A 20,790-nucleotide genomic window follows, 5' to 3' on the forward strand; every position below is an offset into this window, starting at 1 on the left:
TTCTATTTATTATTATGTATTTTTATACTAAATCTTATTTTTCCTTTATACTTCTGTAGTCAATACAACATTTTTGGATGATTCATCCTCGTAGTAGATTGGTTACATGCCTCTCAGCATCACATTTGAAAACCGAAAACAAAACCTCTCTTCCCCAAGAGCCATTTAAAAACAAATAAGTAAATAAATTCCTTTCACAAGAATTTCTTGGTGGATCGCAGCATCTGGAGGTGGGCCTGCCTCTCCTCCCCCCTCTCTCCCTCACAGTTTTTTGATTTCCTTGCAATGTTTTAAATGGCCTGTGGTGAGACAGACAGTGCAGGGGAGGATAACAATCTTTCAACCTGCTCATCCAAAGCAGGCTCATTCAGAAATGTCAGGAAAGCAAAATGAAGGAAGAGGAGTGCTTTAGAGATGAAAATGAGAAAGGGAGAAATGAACAGAGGGAGAAAAGGAAAAAAATCCCATCATCATGATGACACTACATGAGAAAAACGGACTAAATGGAACAAATCTAAATAAATATATGGCAGGCGACCACACATTTTACCTTATACTTTACTAACATAAAAATTTCTTGCTTGAGGAAATGTGGAGTAAATGTTAGTCATGAATGGGATGGACATAACGATACTGATAATGAACAATCTGTTCAGAATGTTAGGATTGGAATCCTGTTTTATTTTCCCGTCTCAGGAGAAGAAATATAAGAAATTCAGAAATGATGTTTGTGCTTTTTTTCTGCTTTATAAAGAATGAAAACTGTTAGAAATGTCCCTGACCTGTATATTCAAGTTGAAGTTCATACAAAAAATGCATTAAACATATTCAGAATTTCTTCATTCGAGTAAAAGTCAAATTGTCTCCAGTTGAATTTGTTTTTAAAAAAATACCTGGACCAATTTCACTAAATGGTTTAGAGAGGCAGAGCATGATGAAGAGAGAACAAATTACATTTTGTTGTTGATGTTAAAAGGACATCCTCTGAATGCCCTTCTAGTAAGAATGATTAGAGCTAGCAATGAGCTTTCAGCTTTAAAGATGCATTTCTCTCCTTTGGTAAATGTTCAGGATAATTGGACATCATTGGACAGACCAGAGGCTTGGTGTTTATTCATCGTTTGGCGGGTCCATTAAGCTGAGCAGTATGAGTTGAGAAATCACACATTCTGCCTGTTAATGCATCATACAAAAATTACATACCACACAGTAAACCAATTCCATCCATCCCTTGTGCCCTCTGCTCTGTCAAGAGTGTCACTGTGTGTGAAGTCACACTTGCCAGGTGCCAAAAAATTGTATAGAAGTGGCAAGCTTTGGGACACACTAGCCATTTCTCTGGCAGAAATACAATCTTCAAATTCAACATCTCAAATAATTTATACTGCCATCAGTTGGATCTATTGAGATTGTATCCATCATATGTTCCTTGTCATTTTCATTCAGGTGTTTCCAATATGCTTCAATTGCCTAATATTCTTTTGACGTTGTTCTTTCTTCTTCTTTTATCATTAGAATTTATAACAATAAAAAGAAGATTTTCAGGCATTTCTTAACAACATGCACGAGCTAAAGCTTTCTAACCAAGTAGTTTATTCCATATGTTTCTTCCATAAAAGATGTGTTCCATCTTCAGAGTGTAGGTTTTAAGTACAAGCTTAGTGTTGGAGGGTTTTATTACCATCCTACCACTTAAGGCTATTTGGATTGTAATGGCTTAATCTGGCAGACCCTCTAGATGAATATTACACCACTAATCAGTATGCAGTAGGCATAACAACCACCACTGATTGGTTTGACTAACTTGCTAAATTAATGTTAATTACCTGTGGCATATCTGGTGGAGTCAGCATCACCCTGGTTTGAAGTTTCACATTGTTAATAGACTCAGTGCAGGTTTACAAAACTCTTTGTCATATTGAAATTTTAATTTAGAAAAAGTTGTTCAAGCCCAATTTGAGTAACATTACCATAGAATACATCTGCTACAAGAAAAACATGTTTCGGTTTGAGAGTGCACAGGAAAGAGAGTAGAAGACATGCCAAAAAGACCAACGTGGGACCCTTCACCGGCATTTTAGTAAATGAGTCGTCTTCTCAACTGGGTGAGCTGTACCAGTACCCAGTACTCATCTTTTTTTTTTTTAATCAAATGGCCAGAAAGACAGAAAATACCTTGTACTCACATAAAGTAACACTTATGACTATGGAAATGCTTATGTACACAGTCATCCAGCAAACATGCCCAAAGATTTGACTTTTAGAAAACTGTACTGTATAAAATCAGTGATGTTTTTTTGTTGTTGTTATGTTTGTTTGTTTATTTATTTTTATCCCTGACAACATCCTCTGTCACATCAACCCTCTGAATGTCCTCCTACAATACAATAATCCATACATTCCTCTTTTCTTCCTGCTCGCAGCTCTGTCTTCTACATCCTTTGTCCAGTATATCCACTGTCTCTCGTCTATACATGTCCAAACCATCACTATAATCTCACCCTTGGCTTTGTCTCCAACACACTCAACCTGATATGCCTCTGATATGCTCATCTTTAATCTTGTACATCCTGGTCACTCCAGATGGAAATCTTAGGCTCTTCACTTCTGCCACCTCCAGCTTGGCCTCCTGTCTTTTTGTTAGTGCCACGGTTTCTAAGCCATAGACCATGTAGGTCTCACTACAGTCTGTCCTCCTGTCACAAATCACCCCTGACACTTATTCACAGTGTATTCTGTTGTGTTTCTGCTGACTTTCATTCCTCTCTAGGGTCTCATGCACTTGCTCCCTATGTCCACTACAGATCACAATGTCATCTGCAAACATAATTGTCCACAGACACTCTGCTCAGGCAGACCTCATTTATCATCACTGCAAACAAGAGGAGACCCATCTCTGATGTAATCCCCAAGTTCCTCTCTTGGCATTCTTTCCACAGACCCAGTGCAACCCCTTCTGACATTCTGTTTACTTCCACCTTCTCTGTACTTCTCCATCAAAACTCTCAAATACCATGTTTAACGTGTTCTCTGCATGAAGCCATACTTTTGCTCACCAGTTGTTACTTATCTTCTCAACCTAGCTTCACCAACTCTTTCCCATACCTTCTTGGTATGGCTCATCAATTTTATCATTCTAGTTACTACAACTCTGCACATCACCCTCATTCTTGAAAGTCAGCATCATCATACTTCTTCTCCATTCCACAGGTATCTTCTCAGTCTCCAAAATTGTTAAACAGTATGGTTTAAAAAATCTTCTGCGTTTTGTTCCTAGACCTCTTCATTCCTGCACAGGTATATCACTATGACCAACTGCCTTTCCTCTCCATGTTCTTCACAGAGTCCCAGGAAATCAGGAAATTATGTTGCAGGACATAATTGGCATGTATCCACAATCAATGTTGCTTGTATTCTAGTGACATTTAAAGGCGAAACAGTAGAAACCCCTCTGGCCTTTATACAGAAGTAAATGCTCAAATTAAATGTAAAAAATGAATCTGTGACATCTAGTAGGTGAAATGGAGTATTGGAGCAAAAGATATTGAGGAGACATAAGTAGGACTTGACAATGCCACCCAGCTGAGCAATAACACACGTTAGGCGCAAGGAAATTTAATGAAGCTTGGTGAGGTACTCCCATGTGCTTTTCTCACCACTGGCCTTTTAGCACCTTCATGTCCTCAGCTGAGGCAGACATTGACACAGAGTGTTCCAGCTGGTTGACTGGAGGTTTGACTCTCATGCATTGAAGCACAAACTGGGATTTATCAGAATGCTACAACACAGAGTTAACACTATCCCCAGGCTAACAGAAGAATATCTTATCAAAAAAGCCCTGAGTAAAGGTTGTTATTCCACCTTTGTCACAGCTATGACGATACCTAAAAATAATCCAGGCAATCCAGGACAGGAGAACGACAACCACTGCCTAAACCAAGACTATTAGCGATCCCTTATGTGTCAGGAATATTGGGATGTCTTTTTTTTTTTCTCTTCAAAACACATCTCTGTGGCTTTTAAACCCTAAAGCACACATCACCAAACTTTAGTCCAACCCAAGGATCTGGTGCTCCAGCACAAAGTAATATAGTGAATTAAACATGCAGGAACCAAACAACCTCTGGCTAAGCAGGTGGCACAACTCAGATGAGCTACCTCACCACGCAAGCGTACCATAATCTGTTTACACCTTACAGGCCAGTGGTCATTGTTTCAGTGATGATGTGCACATTCTGAACAGGGAGGAATGCTCATTTGAGCAGGGAGTCGAGTCCATTTATGTGAAAAGAGGACAACCATATGTGAATTGAAGAGCGAGACTCGTGTCAGTCATTGACTAGCGACCTTGTAAAACTCCTCTTTGGTGCTGAAGATGCAGTAGTGTATTCTGACACGGTGGTCTCAGCTGCAGCTCAGCTGATCTGTCTTGAGACAGATTCTGTCGCGTCTCTAACTTGCCTAAGTACAACATGTCATTTCTCGTACAGGATAACCTTCAGCACCTAGATTCCTGACATAGGAAGGTGACACTTTGATGAGTGGGATGAGAGGAATCCTCACAATCAACTGCCTTCATGGTTGAGCACAGATATAATTACTGGAAACCTTCCTTGTTGCATTATTTTTGTCTAAATAGTAGCGATATATTTCACATGCATGTGAAGTGTTGTGGTGTTTGCCCTACAGATTCATCAGAAGCCTACATATTGCTACATACAGTGGGGCAGAAAAGTATTTAGTCAGCCACCGATTGTGCAAGTTCCCCCACTTAAAATGATGACAGAGGTCAGTAATTTGCACCAGAGGTACACTTCAACTGTGAGAGACAGAATGTGAAAAAAAAATCCATGAATTCATATGGTAGGATTTGTAAAGAATTTATTCGTAAATCAGGGTGGAAAATAAGTATTTGGTCACCTCAAACAAGGAAAATCTCTGGCTCTCACAGACCTGTAACGTCTTCTGTAAGAAGCTTTTCTGTCCCCCACTCGTTACCTGTATGAATGGCACCTGTTTGAACTCATCATCTGTATAAAAGACACCTGTCCACAGCCTCAAACAGTCAGACTCCAAACGCCGCCATGGCCAAGACCAAAGAGCTTTCGAAGGACACCAGGAAAAGTATTGTAGACCTGCACCAGACTGGGAAGAGTGAATCTACAATAGGCAAGCAGCTTGGTGTGAAAAAATCAACTGTGGGAGCAATCATCAGAAAATGGAAGACATACAAGACCACTGATAATCTCCCTCGATCTGGGGCTCCACGCAAGATCTCATCCTGTGGGGTCAAAATGATCATGAGAACGGTGAGCAAAGATCCCAGAACCACACGGGGGGACCTGGTGAATGACCTGCAGAGAGCTGGGACCAAAGTAACAAAGGTCACCATCAGTAACACACTACAACGGCAGGGAATCAAATCCCGCAGTGCCAGACGTGTTCCGCTGCTGAAGCCAGTGCATGTCCAGGCCCGTCTGAAGTTTGCCAGAGAGCACATGGATGATACAGCAGAGGATTGGGAGAATGTCATGTGGTCAGATGAAACCAAAGTAGAACTTTTTGGTATAAACTCAACTCGTCGTGTTTGGAGGAAGAAGAATACTGAGTTGCATCCCAAGAACACCATACCTACTGTGAAGCATGGGGGTGGAAACATCATGCTATGGGGCTGTTTTTCTGCCAAGGGGACAGGACGACTGATCCGTGTTAAGGACAGAATGAATGGGGCCATGTATCGTGAGATTTTGAGCCAAAACCTCCTTCCATCAGTGAGAACTTTGAAGATGAAACGAGGCTGGGTCTTCCAACATGACAATGATCCAAAACACACCGCCCGGGCAACAAAGGAGTGGCTCCGTAAGAAGCATTTGAAAGTCCTGGAGTGGCCTAGCCAGTCTCCAGACCTCAACCCCATAGAAAATCTGTGGCGGGAGTTGAAAGTCCGTGTTGCTCGGCGACAGCCCCAAAACATCACTGCTCTCGAGAAGATCTGCATGGAGGAATGGGCCAAAATACCAGCTACTGTGTGTGCAAACCTGGTAAAGACCTATAGTAAACGTTTGACCTCTGTTATTGCCAACAAAGGTTATGTTACAAAGTATTGAGTTGTATTTTTGTTATTGACCAAATACTTATTTTCCACCCTGATTTACGAATAAATTCTTTACAAATCCTACCATGTGGATTCATGGATTTTTTTTCACATTCTGTCTCTCACAGTTGAAGTGTACCTCTGGTGCAAATTACTGACCACTGTCATCATTTTAAGTGGGGGAACTTGCACAATCGGTGGCTGACTAAATACTTTTTTGCCTCACTGTATCCACGTTTGCTGTTCTGACTAAGCTAGAAACAGCTCCACTATTCTCCAGCCCTGTCATCAGCTTCTTGCATGTATCAAGCATCTTGGCCTTGTTTTGAACACTGCTGCCTCCTCATCACAGAAAATGTCTTCTAAAGCTGTGATTACCATATGAGCTCAGCATGTCAATCAAATACTGCTTGAGCCAGAGTCTCTGAAAAATTCTCTCTACATTTGATTTTATGGAAACAATTGATTTGCTTAGTTGAGAAAGTTGCCTGCGTGCTGTAGACCTCCTTGCCAGCAGTTGGTGTATTTGTACTAATAGTATACTTATCTTACCAAAAAATGTTGTTTGTGCTGCCAGTATCAGTGACTGAGACAGCACAATCTATTAATTTAGGGTTTCTTCTACCAAGAACATTATATTTCTTATCATGGGGCTGAATCACAGTAGCTCATACTCTGGACATTTTAGTCAGTTAGCCAATAAAGACAGTGAACACTGGGTGAGAATCATTTGAACATATTCAATGGGAAATGTTTTTTTGTGACCTTGTGAGAAAACTATAATCTCCCATCTACAAATGTCTTGAATATTTAAAGCTTGTGCGGTGTTTATTTGCATGGAGTTCATATTGATAGCATCTCATTCACCACATAACCAGTAAACCAGTAAAAATCTGCATATTGTGGTTTTGGAGGTAATACTGTCGTCACTCTCCTACCACCAATTTTGTTGAGCTGTGTAAATGTAAAAGTTCTAATGGCATAGGTAATATTTGATTTTTGGCACAAGAATGTTTGAGAGTCCAGTGTTGTGACTTACTATTTATAGAGTACATGCTTGAATTATGGAGCAGCAGGTTGTCAGGTGTAGTTAACATGGGGTTGGATGTTAAAACATTGATGTGTTGAGGACAAAGAGAATGCCTGTGAAGTATGCTTGTGTAGATGTATAATATTACAGCATATGTTAAATTTACAATTTTAAAAAGAATCACTAAATTATGGCAAAGTACATTATCTGCATCAAAAATAGGGTGAAGTACTATTAGAAAGTACTTGATTAGAAAACTATTAGAAATTGTATCTATATGGAATATATACATTTTCCAACAATATTCTTGATATTTGGTATTTGGTTTGCCTAAAACAGATAAGAGAAGAAATACTAAAGTTATACCATTTGAGCGGAAAAGATGGAATTGAGATGGAGAGGAGGGAGTTGTAGAAAGGAAAGATGGATTAAAGCATTCCCTAAACCCCCTCTGCTGCCTGTTCTGCTTTTTGTTTCTAATAAACAGCAAATCAGCAGCCACCATGATAACTCATCCCCTCCCTCCAATAGCAACAAATAGCAGCTACAGACACATCTAGCACCGCACTCCCTGCATACTGATAGCACAGCCATGGCGACTGTTGCTAGGAAGTTGACTGTAGGGGCAGGGAAGCAAGAGACTTGGGTGTAGATGGCTGACATCAAGCAGTGTTGCACAAATAATATCAGCCTGACTCTTGAGACTAGAGTGTGCCTCGTTTGTGGAGGAATGCGTTGTTTCAGTTATGTGTTAGAACCTGGGTAGCTATCAGTAGGTTGGAGTCCTGTTTGTTTGTTTGTTTTTTATTTCTTAATGTGCTAAATGTTTTTAATGTTTCTGTAAACATACACGGCAGAGCCAGTGACAGTTTCATAACAAAGTTTATTCTCTTTTGAATAAATGGTGTTGTTGTGTGTTTGCAGGTGATCCATAAACACTTCTACCTGAAGAGAACAGAGATCATGTCTCAGTGTGAGGAGTGGATCGCTGACATCCAGCAGTACAGCAGCGACAAGAGGGTCGGCCGCACCATGTCCCATCATGCTGCTGCTTTAAAGGTAAAGATATTGCCAGTACTTACATAGTTCTTTTCTACTTTGGGTACTCAAAACATCTATCGTTTCTACTATAATCCATCCATGCAAGACTTTATTCCATGCCTTTAAGTGTCCCAAGGGCGCTTGGATATGCAGACTAGTGGAAGAGCAGCAGCTCTTTAATTTGTGGATGGCCAGCTCTTTTTATGTGAATCCTGAAGTGTGTTGACGTTTAATACAATATTTGTTTAATTTTGCTCTCAGTTACTGAATTTAGTCTCATCCACTTTGGTTTAGTTCACCTTTTAACACTGCAAACTTTGGCAAGTGACCTATCAGAACATGATAATCCAGCAGAACAGTAATGATGTCAGTGAGGAAATTGCTGCTAATAAACACCCAAACCTCAAAATGTTTAAAATGATAAAGATCTTCACTTTCACTTCAATTGTATGCTTGAGTTTCTCCGTACATCATGATGACGATATGTCCGCCACATATATACACTTCCTTTTGCGCTCCCCTGAAATCTAGGGTCGATCAAGGAACAGTATGATTTTGTGACTTTACATTCAGAAGGAGAATCCTGATATAATAAGAGACTGACAAACATCCTGGTTACAGATTTTTTTGACCACTTTTTTGCTGTTGTACACTGACTTCACACTCTGTTGGATGATGCCAGGCCTTGTGTTTCAGATATGAAGCTTTACAGAGTTAGCTAGCCAGCAGCAGTGCATGTAAGCGCTCTCCTGCATGTCGCACTAATAAGCAGTGAGCTACCTGCAGGGGACAGGGACTCGGCCGGCCTAATTCCTGTCCCCACCTGACTTCCTTTTGAGACAAACAGGAGTTTCTAACACACACAAAGTAACACTGTAACCCCCACCCGCAAACTGAGGCTGCACATAACAAGTCCTTTCTCTAAATAACAATGAGCTCTATTTAATAAGAAGCTTCCATGGCTGAAAATGACAGGTTCTGCTTCATTTTCTGCCTTTATTTTGTAGTATAGCAAGAAAAGAAAGGTTACAGCAACACTAATACACTGTTATCTGAAAACTGACTGATATTGAATTGGCATTATGTATTGTTTAGATTTACAGATACATCTATATGTTAAAGCTTTGTTTAGGGGCAGTGTTACAAATATGTTTTGAGCTGCTTATCATTTATGTACTTGTTGATTCTATAGCTTAGCCCCTGCTGCAGAGAGGACACAAGTCAGAGCTTCTTTGTAGTGAAATAGATTTTAAAAGATATTCGAAAGTAATAAAGTCCTTACTACAGTCATTGATCATGCTTTTTGTGCATTTCCACTCATTTTTGTTTCCTTTTTTCACATTTCTTTGTCTTCATTTGTCCTTCTCTATTGCTGTGGCTTCCTCCTTTGTTGAATACTGTTTCCTGTACTGCTGTAACAATTACTATTTTTCCTTCGCAACTTGTTTTCTGCCATAATGACTGTTAAACCGGGATTATACTCTGTTGAGGTCACGGACAGGTGGTGACACAAAGCATGGGTACTTGTTACTAATATAGGCAGTTGAAGTCTGCTTTAAGTACCCGTGTGGAGTTGGTGCAATATAATCTAAATTCTCTGCGGTCACAGAAACACTGGCCGGTTCAGAGACGATTGCTCAATTTCTAAAGACAAAATTTATGTAAGTCAGACCCAAGTGGACCCTAGCTGACTCGCAGACATGTAAACTATAAAGTGTACATGGAGCTTAGTTCACGGTGATCAGATTCACTCCAGCCAGACTTGCTGCACACTTGGTCTGGGTGTCATAGCTCAGACAAAGCATCTCCCACTCTGTATTTTGTGAATCTCTGAGCTCCGATTTGATATATCACTAAAATAACAGAAAGGACCAGCCAAATCACACTTTTGCCTCCCCAGCCCATTCACTCTATGTGCCACAAGTTACAAGAGGTAGTTATAAAAGGTCCATGGCAAGTCGAAATGACAGCAGATCATGCTGCAGACCAGCAATTGTAATGTGGTGACAGCAGTGAGCATAAACGGGTCATTATGCTTATCTTTTACTTGGCGTGAGCAATCCACTTCATCATTGACACAAGTAAAGCTGTTGCTCGTTTTTTTTTTTTTGTTTTTTTTTTGCATTTGCATTGGCATTTGCATTTGCTGTGGTATTTTTGCTATAACCACCACAGAATTATAGTAATATCTTGAAATCTGCTTCCCGAAACCCCATTCTGAGCCGTCTGCTGCTCCGGTGCGCCAGCTGGAGCATAATGGCCTGACTTCAGGCCCGTCAGTGGTGGTAATGAGTTTGTCATTTTCACGATGACAAGAATACCCAGCTTTCCCTAAACACAAAAATATTTGTCTGTTGAAAGATGCGAGTTATTTGTTTCCAAGTGAAAGCAAAATGGCAGCAAAAAACTCTGATGTGAACATAGTTTTTAAAAACTGTTCAGCAGGTTAAATGTTTGTTTGCCCACCCAGATGGTTAGAGAAGGAGTCTGTTGATAGTGTCTGGTGGTACTTAACCTTTCCAGAAACTAAGACAGATGTTTAACAATGAGAGGCACAGTCTCAGCCCACTTGAAAATACTGATTTGCAGATATTTACCATGTTAGCCAACTAGCACCAACTCAGAGCAGCTGATGCCGTAAGGAGTGGTACTGCAGTTTTCTGTGTCCCCACAGATACTAGCATGGCAAAAACCCATTAGAACATTGGTCCCTCCCTGGTGTACAACTTTAGTGGCAGTTTATTGGAAAAGTCTCCTTCTCAATATTTTCAGTACCAAGACTCGGGTATCATTTTTTCATCATTGTCCTCTTTCAACGTAAATAGGAATGTCACGATTTGTTGTTCGGGTTTGTTTCGCTGTTAAATTTTGTCCCAAATGGTTTCAAAATTGTTACAATAGCCACCTTTGAACTCTTCACGTGAGACGTGGGAAAACAAATTAAGGCCAAAGAAGTAACCAGGATTCTAACACTAATTCATCTCTTGTGCAGAGACACACAGCTCAGCTCAGAGAGGAGCTCCTGAAGCTGCCCTGCCCTGACGGACTGGAGCCCGACGGTGATGAGTTTACAGAGAAGAGCAGCGCCCTCATCCTCAAAGAGCTACCCAGTCAGGACACAGAAAAGCCCGGTGGCAGTCAGGACAGCCACTGCAGTGAGGGCCAGCTATGAGCCCTTCCCACCTGCCCCCTTCCTTACCCTTCCAGCATCTCCAGCCCTTACCCTCCTCTTCCTTATCATCTTCCTCCTCTTTCATAGACTTGGTGGCTTCAGAGCACGAGCCATCACTTTGTCCATATTTGTATGTAAAGGTCTAACTAGAATAGCAGAGAACGAGGGGACGCGAAGGCGACAAGAGGAACTCTGATCTATGCTACGCCTTTATTAAAGAGTTGACAGAAACTTTTATTTACCTGTAAAGGAGTGTAAACATTTTGTGCTTTTTCCAATTGTGAAATAACCACTGATTGGTATGTTATTAAACTTGTTTATGTATACACGGCAGAGGAAGATTACAGATTATATAAGGGAACTACCTTAAGAGAAGAATGTTTACTGAATGTTCGTTTCCTTTTTTTTTTTTGGACTGTTAGAGCAAGAACAGTTGTAACCAAGGATGTACTGGTCTTTAAGGATCCTAAAAAAACACAAAAAAAACGCACACACAGGTAACACAATCCGAGATTTTTAAAAAAGCCCCTCTGCTCATGCTCGTCTGCGTTCTCTAGGATCATATCCACTTGAATAAGGTTCAGATGGACATTCTTAAATGCTATGTTATCACTTTTACAGGCTCCAAATTAAAAGCACCATGCTCTGGATAAACATTTGTTGCCTCTCAGAACTCCTCCATGACCGCTTTCCATCGACATGACTGTAGATCACAGCAAGACTGCGTCAGAGCCACAGGGGCAATGTACTTTGAAGGCTTTTGCATGTGTATGTGTGTTTTCTGTGCGTGTGCAACAATCCCCAGTGAGATACAAAGCTGTGATGTGCCTTTGATCTACACCATACCACCAAATGCTCCCAACTGATTTTACTGATTTCTTTTGCTATTTCTACAAAATTAAGAATATTCTGCTCCATTGACATAAAAGAAACTTCTTTGATCTTTTTTATGTTGAACTCCAGTGAACAAAAAATGCACTTTCTATTTTACTCACTCTTTAGGGCAGTCACATTCTCCTTTTGCTAGGACATTAAATGGAGCTTGAAAGTATGTGACTGACTGAATGCTTTTTTTTTTTTTTCCTCTGTATTTCCCAGCGCCTGATTTAGAAAGCGTGTTGGGGGAAAACAACTGGAGACCATGTCGAACAGGGAGACTGAGATTCTCAGAACATTTTATGAAAACTTGGGGATTTGAGTAGCTTACTCAGGAAAACCTGGGCTGAGATCCAAAAAGCAGGAATTTAGAGAAGAATTTTCAAATGAAACCTCCAGTTCTTCTCTACTAGGGTATCTTTGCCTAATTTAGTTAACAATTACAGGTTGGTATGCAGACTTGTTGATGAGTTTGACTGAAAAGTCATTGAAGAGAGAAGTTTGAAAAATCAAATGGAAAAAAGAACTGACTGCAGCACATGCAAGGGTGTAGCTTATGTTACTGGCTGGTTTTGACACTGCTCTGTGGTGATCTGGGCAAGTCCAGCTCTTAATAGCACCTACGCCAGGGGTGCACAACTCCCTGCTGTATGTGCTATAAAGCTATGGTGCAACCCCTGGGAAAATTAGGTCATTGGCAAGAGTATAGAACTTGAGTGCATGCTGAAGTGGCAACCCCTAACCCCACTCTAGTAAATGTAAGTGTTTGGAAAAATCTACTTCTAAAAGTACTTTATTGCACTATGTTCATTCACTCATGAGCTGCTGTAACATGAATCAAATAGCTGAATGGCCACCTCAGCATGCACTCAAGTTCGATAGAGTCTTCCTAATGACTTAATTGTATTTAGATGTGTTGCAACAGGGACACATGGAAAAGTTTCAGGCCTCCAGCCTTCGAGGACTGGAGTTTAAGACCCCTGATATAGAACCTGATACTGCCTACATCTTATCTGAGCAACACACCTTGTGTGCTCAACAATTAATAATACCAAGTTTGGCAACTAGCTTGCAAATGGTTCGTGAAGCACCTCTGAGACTCTTTCAGGTCCTGTTTGGAGGATTTTGGTCCATCCTCTTTGCTAGCACTGGAAATTGGAGCTCCTTGTGTGCCTGTACTTCTAAGGTCTTTCCACAGATATTCAGTGATGTTTCGTTTGAACGATGTGAGGATCAAGGTGAAACCTATTGTTTAAGATCATTATTCTCTTCCATCTTCAGTATTCCAGGTCTTACAAAGTATGTTTCCAAAATTTGCTGCTGTTTTATCAAACATATTCTTCGGTCCATCACTGATATGTTGAGAAGCATAAATTTCTGTTTCAGCTCAGTAACTCTAGGACCAAAAATGCATCAGACCATAAAGTTTTCTTCTGCTGGTTCTTACATTAAAGTCATATTGTTCAGGTATGGCTGTATGGTAGAATCACCATCACTGTGGTTTCTGATTTACTTTATTAGCAATTCTGTAAGCAGTTTTCTCTTCCTGACCTCCACTGTTGCACGTTAATGCTGTTTTTAATAACAGTACAAAGTGATGAAAAAATCCCTGGGAGAAAAAAGAAAGTTTGTATATATGTATGTATATAACGTGGCTGTAGCGTAGGACGTAGAGCAGGTCATCTACTAATTGCAAGGTTGGTGGTACAATCCCTGGGTACTAGTCTACATGTCAAATATTCTTGGGTAACCCCAAGTTGCTCCCAAATGCATCAATTGGAGTGTGAATAAAAAATGGAAAGCACTCAAGCACAGAAAAAAATGCTTGTGCCAATGGAGGAAGTTGTGTAAAGTGCTATTTAAGAACCAGTCCATTTACCATTTACGTACATACATACATTTCCTGTACTCTGTTGTGGCACTCTGTATATGGGCCCAGCTTGGTTCTTACATGCTGCTACTATGTGTTGAGCAGTCTCCAGGGCACAGTCTGCACATCTGTTGGCTATGGTAGACTCCTGCCTCTGTGGATCTGGTGCTTGGGATGTGTTTGTGTGCTGCCATGTTCAGAGCCTGAGTAGTGTCCTTCAGGCCAGCCTGAACACTGTTAAAATGCCCTGTCATCAGTGCCCAGTTCACATGAAACTGTTTTTGTACAGTAATTTATCTTTGATATGAATAATCAAGAATTGACACTCTCACATGCAAAAAATATTAAACTTGTTATTTTTATCAGTAGTAGTAGTGTTACTGGGAAAAAATAGTTATAGTGGGTGCCAAGCAAGTGTACTGTTCACTTATGTCTTTTGTTCACTTATGAGAGTCACTCTAGGTGGACCATTGGAGAACAGGCCATTTATCCTCCCAATTACATGTGATCTGGACTGAAAATCAGGGGCAACGGGTATTATGGAGTGATGAATCCAAATGTAAGAATTTTGGTTCAGTCCATTAACAATATGTTCAGAGAGAGATCCAGCAGTGAGTGTCTGCAGCCATCTGTAAAACACCGGAGGTTCTGTCATGTTTTGAGGCTCCATTTCAGCCGGTGATGTTGGAGATCTTGTCAACATTAATGAAATTATGAATGTTAAAAAGTACTGTCGGGTTTTGATCCATCAAAAGGAAAGCATTTGATTAACGAGGGCTCCATTCTTCAGCATGAAAGTAATGCCAAACGCTGTCAATGCTGTAGAAAAACACAATGCAACACCAGCAGTCCACACCTCAAATTTATTAAAGCAGTATGGAATCATGTCAACACAAAATGAAGCCAACATCCAACGAAGAGTTTTACCATATCCAGATTTAAAGGTAAGGAGTGTTCAGTGTGTAGGTCCTTATGTTTTTAAATTACATGTGACATTATGGGATTTTTTTTCATATAGTAAAACGTGCTGCAAATCAGACCGAGGTAGGCTAACTGTTATTTAAAGGCTGCATGAAAATCCTCTGCAGGTTAGTGCAGGATGAGCAGGTTAGTTTGCTGCACTGTGATGGATTTACAGTACATTGGTACACAGTGGCTTTGGTTTCATGGTGAGAGTAAGGTTACATCAAGTGTTGCAGAGATTCATTTGGACCTTTAATGATGATTATTAGATTAGGACCATTGACCAGGACAACTCCTGAAACATCTGCTGATATCTGGTTGAATTAAGCTGTGTACATCGACAAAGAGCAACAGGTCAGTTGATCACAGCCTGTACACTAAGAAAATCTACTGGGGTTCGGGGTTATGATTCTTTTCCTCACACTGAGCCATTACAACCAGTTTAGTGTTCCCCACGTGCTGAATCCCACCCGTTTGAGGCAGTTACCCTCTACAACGTAGACAACAGAAAATAGATGTTTATTTTCCTCTTTTTCTTCGGAGGCAAGCTTAGCATAATTAGAATTTTTAAAAAGTTAGACTAAAGTTGTAGTCGCATATACTGATATTATTTTATTGTTATGTTAATATAGTAAAAGGTTCAGTTAGCTTTACACAAAAATAGAGGCGTCCTCCAAAGAGATCCTACTTTCATACTTTGAGTGCATTTCAGAGCCTGTAATTTTTTACTTGAGTAAAGAAGTTAATTGAGTATTTTAACTTAATATTAGTATTTGTACTTCCACTTAAGTACAGAATATCTGTAACTGAAGAAAGAACACCATGCCATTTGATGTCATGTATCTTGATGATGTGCCACTGTCATCAGAGGCACCTCAACTAAACAATTTTCGCTTGGTAAATGTTTTATTTTGTTTTAGTAATTTAGGAATTCATTTGTCTGATTATTTAAAATAATACATGAAATTGCATCTTGGGATTTTTATTTATGTAATTATTTCTGCAAGCATATCTTAGCTTTACTTTAAATATGAATAAACATGATGAGAGAATTTGTGGTGCTAGTTTTCATTGCACAGAAATAGTAAGAAATATAGTACGACACTGTGAAGCAGCTGAAAGCACATCTCTAAGGATACAAATGTTCTTACAAATGGAATGGATGTGTTGACCAAAAAAGTGCAGTACTTCATGTATAAACCCTTTAAAACCTAGACTCTTTCGACTATAGTGGGGCCCAAAACCTGTACGAATAGGAAGCTAAATAAGGAGTTTGAGCAGTAAAACAACTGCACACAAAGGTTTGGGAAAATTGCTTATTTTGTTGAATCTTTTCAAAGTGGAATGAAGCAAATGCAATCCCTGCAGCAAACATCAATTAAAAATGAGCGGTATATTAAATTTTAATATAATTCAAGTCACATGACAGATATGATTTTCAAAATTTACAATATTTCTTTTGTGACTGAATATGTAAAATTAAGATCAGGACTTTTTTTTTTTTTTCCTCCTTCTTGTGCATATCTGTCTGGAATCAGTCTGATATGTCTGTGAAGGTTCTCAGTCATCCAGGTCATCGTAGTCAAAGGAGCTTGCAAAGCAAAGCGTCTGGACTTCTTTAAGTTGCTTGAAGACGTTTCACCTCTCATCCGAGAAGCTTCTTCAGTTCTAAGGTCAAATGGTGGAGAGTCCCAGATATAAACCTAGTGGGAGTGACCCCCCACAGAGGGACAAAAGGACCCCTAATGATCCTCTAATCGCCTGAGCCAAGGTGTGAAACTGGGCGTGGGTCCCAATCAGCCAGAGTTTCGGGTGTGTTCATTGTGACACCTGGCCCCACCTTATCATGCGAATTCCTGAGATCAGATGGCCCAGGATGTGAGTGGGCGTTAAGGCGTCTGGGAAGGGATCTCAAAACTGGATTATAGATGGCAGAGAGTTGGTGTCGTAAACCCCCGCCTCTGTTCAAAGATGGTCGCTCACAGTGGACATAGATGGCTTCTTTCACTCCTCTTTCAAACCATCTGTCCTCTCAGGACACTTGCTGGGGATTTATTTTTGTCAGTGGAGTCAAATGGTAAGTTACAATTTGTGCATTTTGTCATACTGGAAACAACACAGATTATATTGTAGCTTAATAGCTCTGTAGAACAAATGATATAAAGATTGTAGTGTCAGGGTCCTTCTAAAGAAGTAATATTGATGATCGCATGCAGGTGGCATAAACTAAATATTCAGACGTGCTACCAACAAATGATTCATTAACAAAGCAGTGGAGCAGACTGTTTAGGCTCTTGTGGTTGTAATAACATCCATAACTGCAGGTTTGTCATTCATTTTTTTTCAGAGGTCTAGATGATCACATCTGTCTTTGTCATTTAAGTGAGGTGGACTCTTGGGTAAATTGCTGTCCACTACATATACACAGAATGTGCACAGTATTTCAGATATAAAAAGCGAGTATGTAATGGACTCGCTGGCTTTAATGTAAAAAGCCTGTTGTGTAACTTTAATGAGGCAGTTGGACTAAAGCAGTGTTGCTCATCAAGGTAAACATCTGAGGAATAAGGAAATTGTTACTTGTCCTTTTACTCAGTGTTCTTTTAATCACACGTTTACTAAAGTTTTACATCACATAAGTCATTTTCACAATCATTCTACTTTAAAAGATTTCAAGACAGAGCTTATTGTTCTCTGAACTTCCTTGTTTGCTGAACAGCAGGTAACGTGCATCTTTTTGTTTGTTTGCTTTTGTGCGTTTGTGTTTTCTCTAATGGGCCTCAGATGACGGTTTGCTTAAATTTGGGTCTCAAAGCATTTTTTAAAATTCTGCCTGTGCTCCCCACCCCTCTTCTTCTGTTGCTCAGGCTGAAGCAGAATTTGCCCGTCTTACATCTGTTGACCTGAAAGGGTTCCTTTTTGCTGTGCTTGACCATTATGGAGAGGTTCATGGAGCTGTACAAAATCAAGAGCGGCATAGGAGGGCTGACTAGGCTCATAAAATGCTTCGGTGATGATGTAAGTGTTCAACTGCGAAATCTAATCCTTTGTTTAAGTTTCAGGTTATCCAGTTCAACTGATGAACTCATTGAAAGAAAGCTGATAAGTCTGTCATCATATTTCACAACTGGACATTTAGTGTGGTAACTTTTACAGAATCTGTGTATATTGGTGGAAGGTTGGATATCATATTCTACTTGAATGTCCTGATATTATTGATGGAATTATGTATCAAAAAGCTGTGAACTTCATAAACACTGTTTAAAAAGTGTTTTTGTTTTCTTTTTGACTTCTTTGACCTTTGACTACACAAAGGAAGAAGACAGAGGGTCTCATCTTCTAAAGGAAGATCCCTCACACACTCTCAAGACTGTGAAGGTTAGCATTGTTTATTTTAGTAAATTTAATAATGACAGCACCACAGTGGATTTTAAATGAAACAATAGATGCCACATGATAACATGTGTACTTCTTCCTCACCAAATGTATTATTACAAGATCTTTGACACTGCAGATGGTCTGGGTTTCAGAAAAACAAACTGGCAAGCTAGCATTGATATTATTAGTGTCTTGTGTTTATTCATGTCTTCCCCAGGGTCTTTGACATTTCGCTGCTGTACTGTTCACTTCAGCTTTACGTTTGATTTCTCATATTGTATATAGTAATGGCAGAGATATTAGGATATTTAAGGGGCTGCACTGCTACAGCTGTGGGGGGCAATACTTTGGTGAAGTGTCCTGGACCCTGGAAAGAGACTGTGTAGACTGGGTAAGCAATTAAAGGTTACTGGCCCAGAGTCATTGGGCAGCTGGGTAAAAGCAGATGTTGATATTCAGTGCCAGTTATGCAACGTGTCCAGCCATGTCTATATGCTCTTTTTTCATGCTGTTAATATAAGAGGAAAAAATAAACTCTTTACTGATTAAAGAAGCATGGTCTGTGGAGCCACAATCTGATCCTGTAGTGTAGCTGCAGTTTGCACATTTCGTGTATTCTCAGCCACATTTGGTTTAGAGCACAGCCAATATTTAGCAAAAGTAAATTTAAATTCACACACTGGTGATGGCAGCTACATTGTAGCCACAGCCACCCTGGGGCGCACTGACAGAGGCGAGGCTGCCGGATACTGGCGCCACCGGGCCCTCTGGCCACCACCAGCAGGCAGCAGGTGAAGTGTCTTGCCCAAGGACACAACGACCGAGATTGTTGGAGCCGGGGCTCGAACCGGCAACCTTCCGATTATAAGACGAACTGTCAACTCCTGAGCCACGATTCAGTCATCCACCCATGTGTGTGAATGACTGGATGTGTAAAGCGCTTTGGAGTCCTTAGGGGACTTGTCTTTGAACCCTTTTATAGCCGACAGGTATTGAAGACACATTTACTAAGAGGATGAAAGTTGGCATTGTGTTGGTGAAAGAAGAAGACATCATCCATGTGTTGGTTGTCCTTGAGGCGGCAGTAATCCTGTCTAATCTGAGGGATGTCTCAAGTGCCATTTCCATGCTGATGGGCCTTCTTTTTGCCTTCAACATAGACTATCCAAAGGAACTTAAGGGCATCTTTGAAGTCATTCAGAACGTCCTCGTGAACATTGGTGGAAGGCAGTGCGTCTCACTAGTGCATGGTCCAAGAAACAGACTCTTGCAGAAAGCCATACAGAACTGTAATTGTATGCTCACAGCATACAATTGCCTTAGCGTTATTAAGGACAGTTTTTATTTTACTGTTTGTTTTTTTGATACTTGCAAGTTCTCATTCTCACTTTTGTATGTCACTAAATGACTACACTTTACATTCCAGATTAGACAATTACTCATTTGTTCATGGTTTAAGAAACGTCTGTGAACAACAATATAATGGTGGACTCTGCAGATGCTTATCTCATGCAAGTCAGTAGTTTTTCCTTTGTTTTGCAATTGAGCCGACTGAAACTAATGTTTCTGAAATATTCATATTATCAAATGTTTCAGGAGCATGCACTCATTTTCAGAGCAGTTGGTTCTGTGGAATTTGTTGCAATTGTAAACAAAGACAAATACAAGAGTTTGATGTCTTAGTTGTTATAAACTGATCTTTACTGTCACTTATCAAAGGTTTTGTACTATTTTAATATTTCAAGTTTTATGCTAACAGGTGTGACTGAGCACAATGAAGTTTAAAAATTTTGAAAATGTAAAGAATAACTTTTGTAAAATAGCAAGTGTCCCGTTGATACATTACAATAATGCAGACTTTATGTTGTTACTTTTAACACAGCAGTATTTATCTCATCTTGTTGAAAGTCTGATAAGCTCATGCCATGGTGAGGGTTCTGTTGACCAGCTGTCCACAATTCACAAGAATCCCTCCTGCTCCAGAGTATTGGTCAGAATTTAATCTTCCCCCAAACTGGGCTCAAGACCAAGTTCAAATTTATTGTTTCACAGCCAGCAACTTTTGAGTTTTGATGGATTGTGAGCCTGATGAGTTACGTCACTGATTTTTCTGTTTCTCAGATGACTAAGATGGCGCAATAAATGTTGAATGTTGGGTGCTCCTGAGTAATTGTCATGTTTTTAAAACAAACTTTCTGCATGAATTGATCAGATACACTTTTAATAGCATCTGTGGGTTTTAATTTTTTTCTGTAAACATCAGAAATTTTAAAGGAATGTAGATGTTTAAACCTGAGATCTAAGATAATCCTAACAGGTAGTTTTGCTGAAATAGATGTTGGAAAGCTAAAAAAAAAAAAAAAAAA

General features: G+C 39.9%; 1 protein-coding gene across 3 annotated transcripts in view; it reads left to right on the forward strand.

Annotated features, from left to right (window-relative positions):
• birc6 (baculoviral IAP repeat containing 6) overlaps positions 1-12,388 on the forward strand; it is a 135,457-nt gene extending 123,069 nt beyond the window's left edge. For all 3 annotated transcript variants that reach the window (XM_086258227.1, XM_086258229.1, XM_086258228.1), the window contains exons 72-73: positions 8,049-8,183; positions 11,158-12,388. In XM_086258227.1, coding sequence (XP_086114353.1) covers positions 8,049-8,183; positions 11,158-11,337 — 315 coding nt within the window. In that variant the 3' untranslated portion in view covers positions 11,338-12,388. The remainder of the gene's footprint in view (positions 1-8,048; positions 8,184-11,157) is intronic.
• Positions 12,389-20,790: the final 8,402 nt, after the last annotated feature.

The sequence above is a fragment of the Aulonocara sp. 'chitande type north' Nkhata Bay genome, linkage group LG13 (assembly GCF_057382095.1).
Source record: "Aulonocara sp. 'chitande type north' Nkhata Bay isolate Kocher_YH1m ecotype deep benthic linkage group LG13, A_spYH_male_GT1.1, whole genome shotgun sequence".
Taxonomy (NCBI): Eukaryota; Metazoa; Chordata; class Actinopteri; order Cichliformes; family Cichlidae; genus Aulonocara; species Aulonocara sp. 'chitande type north' Nkhata Bay.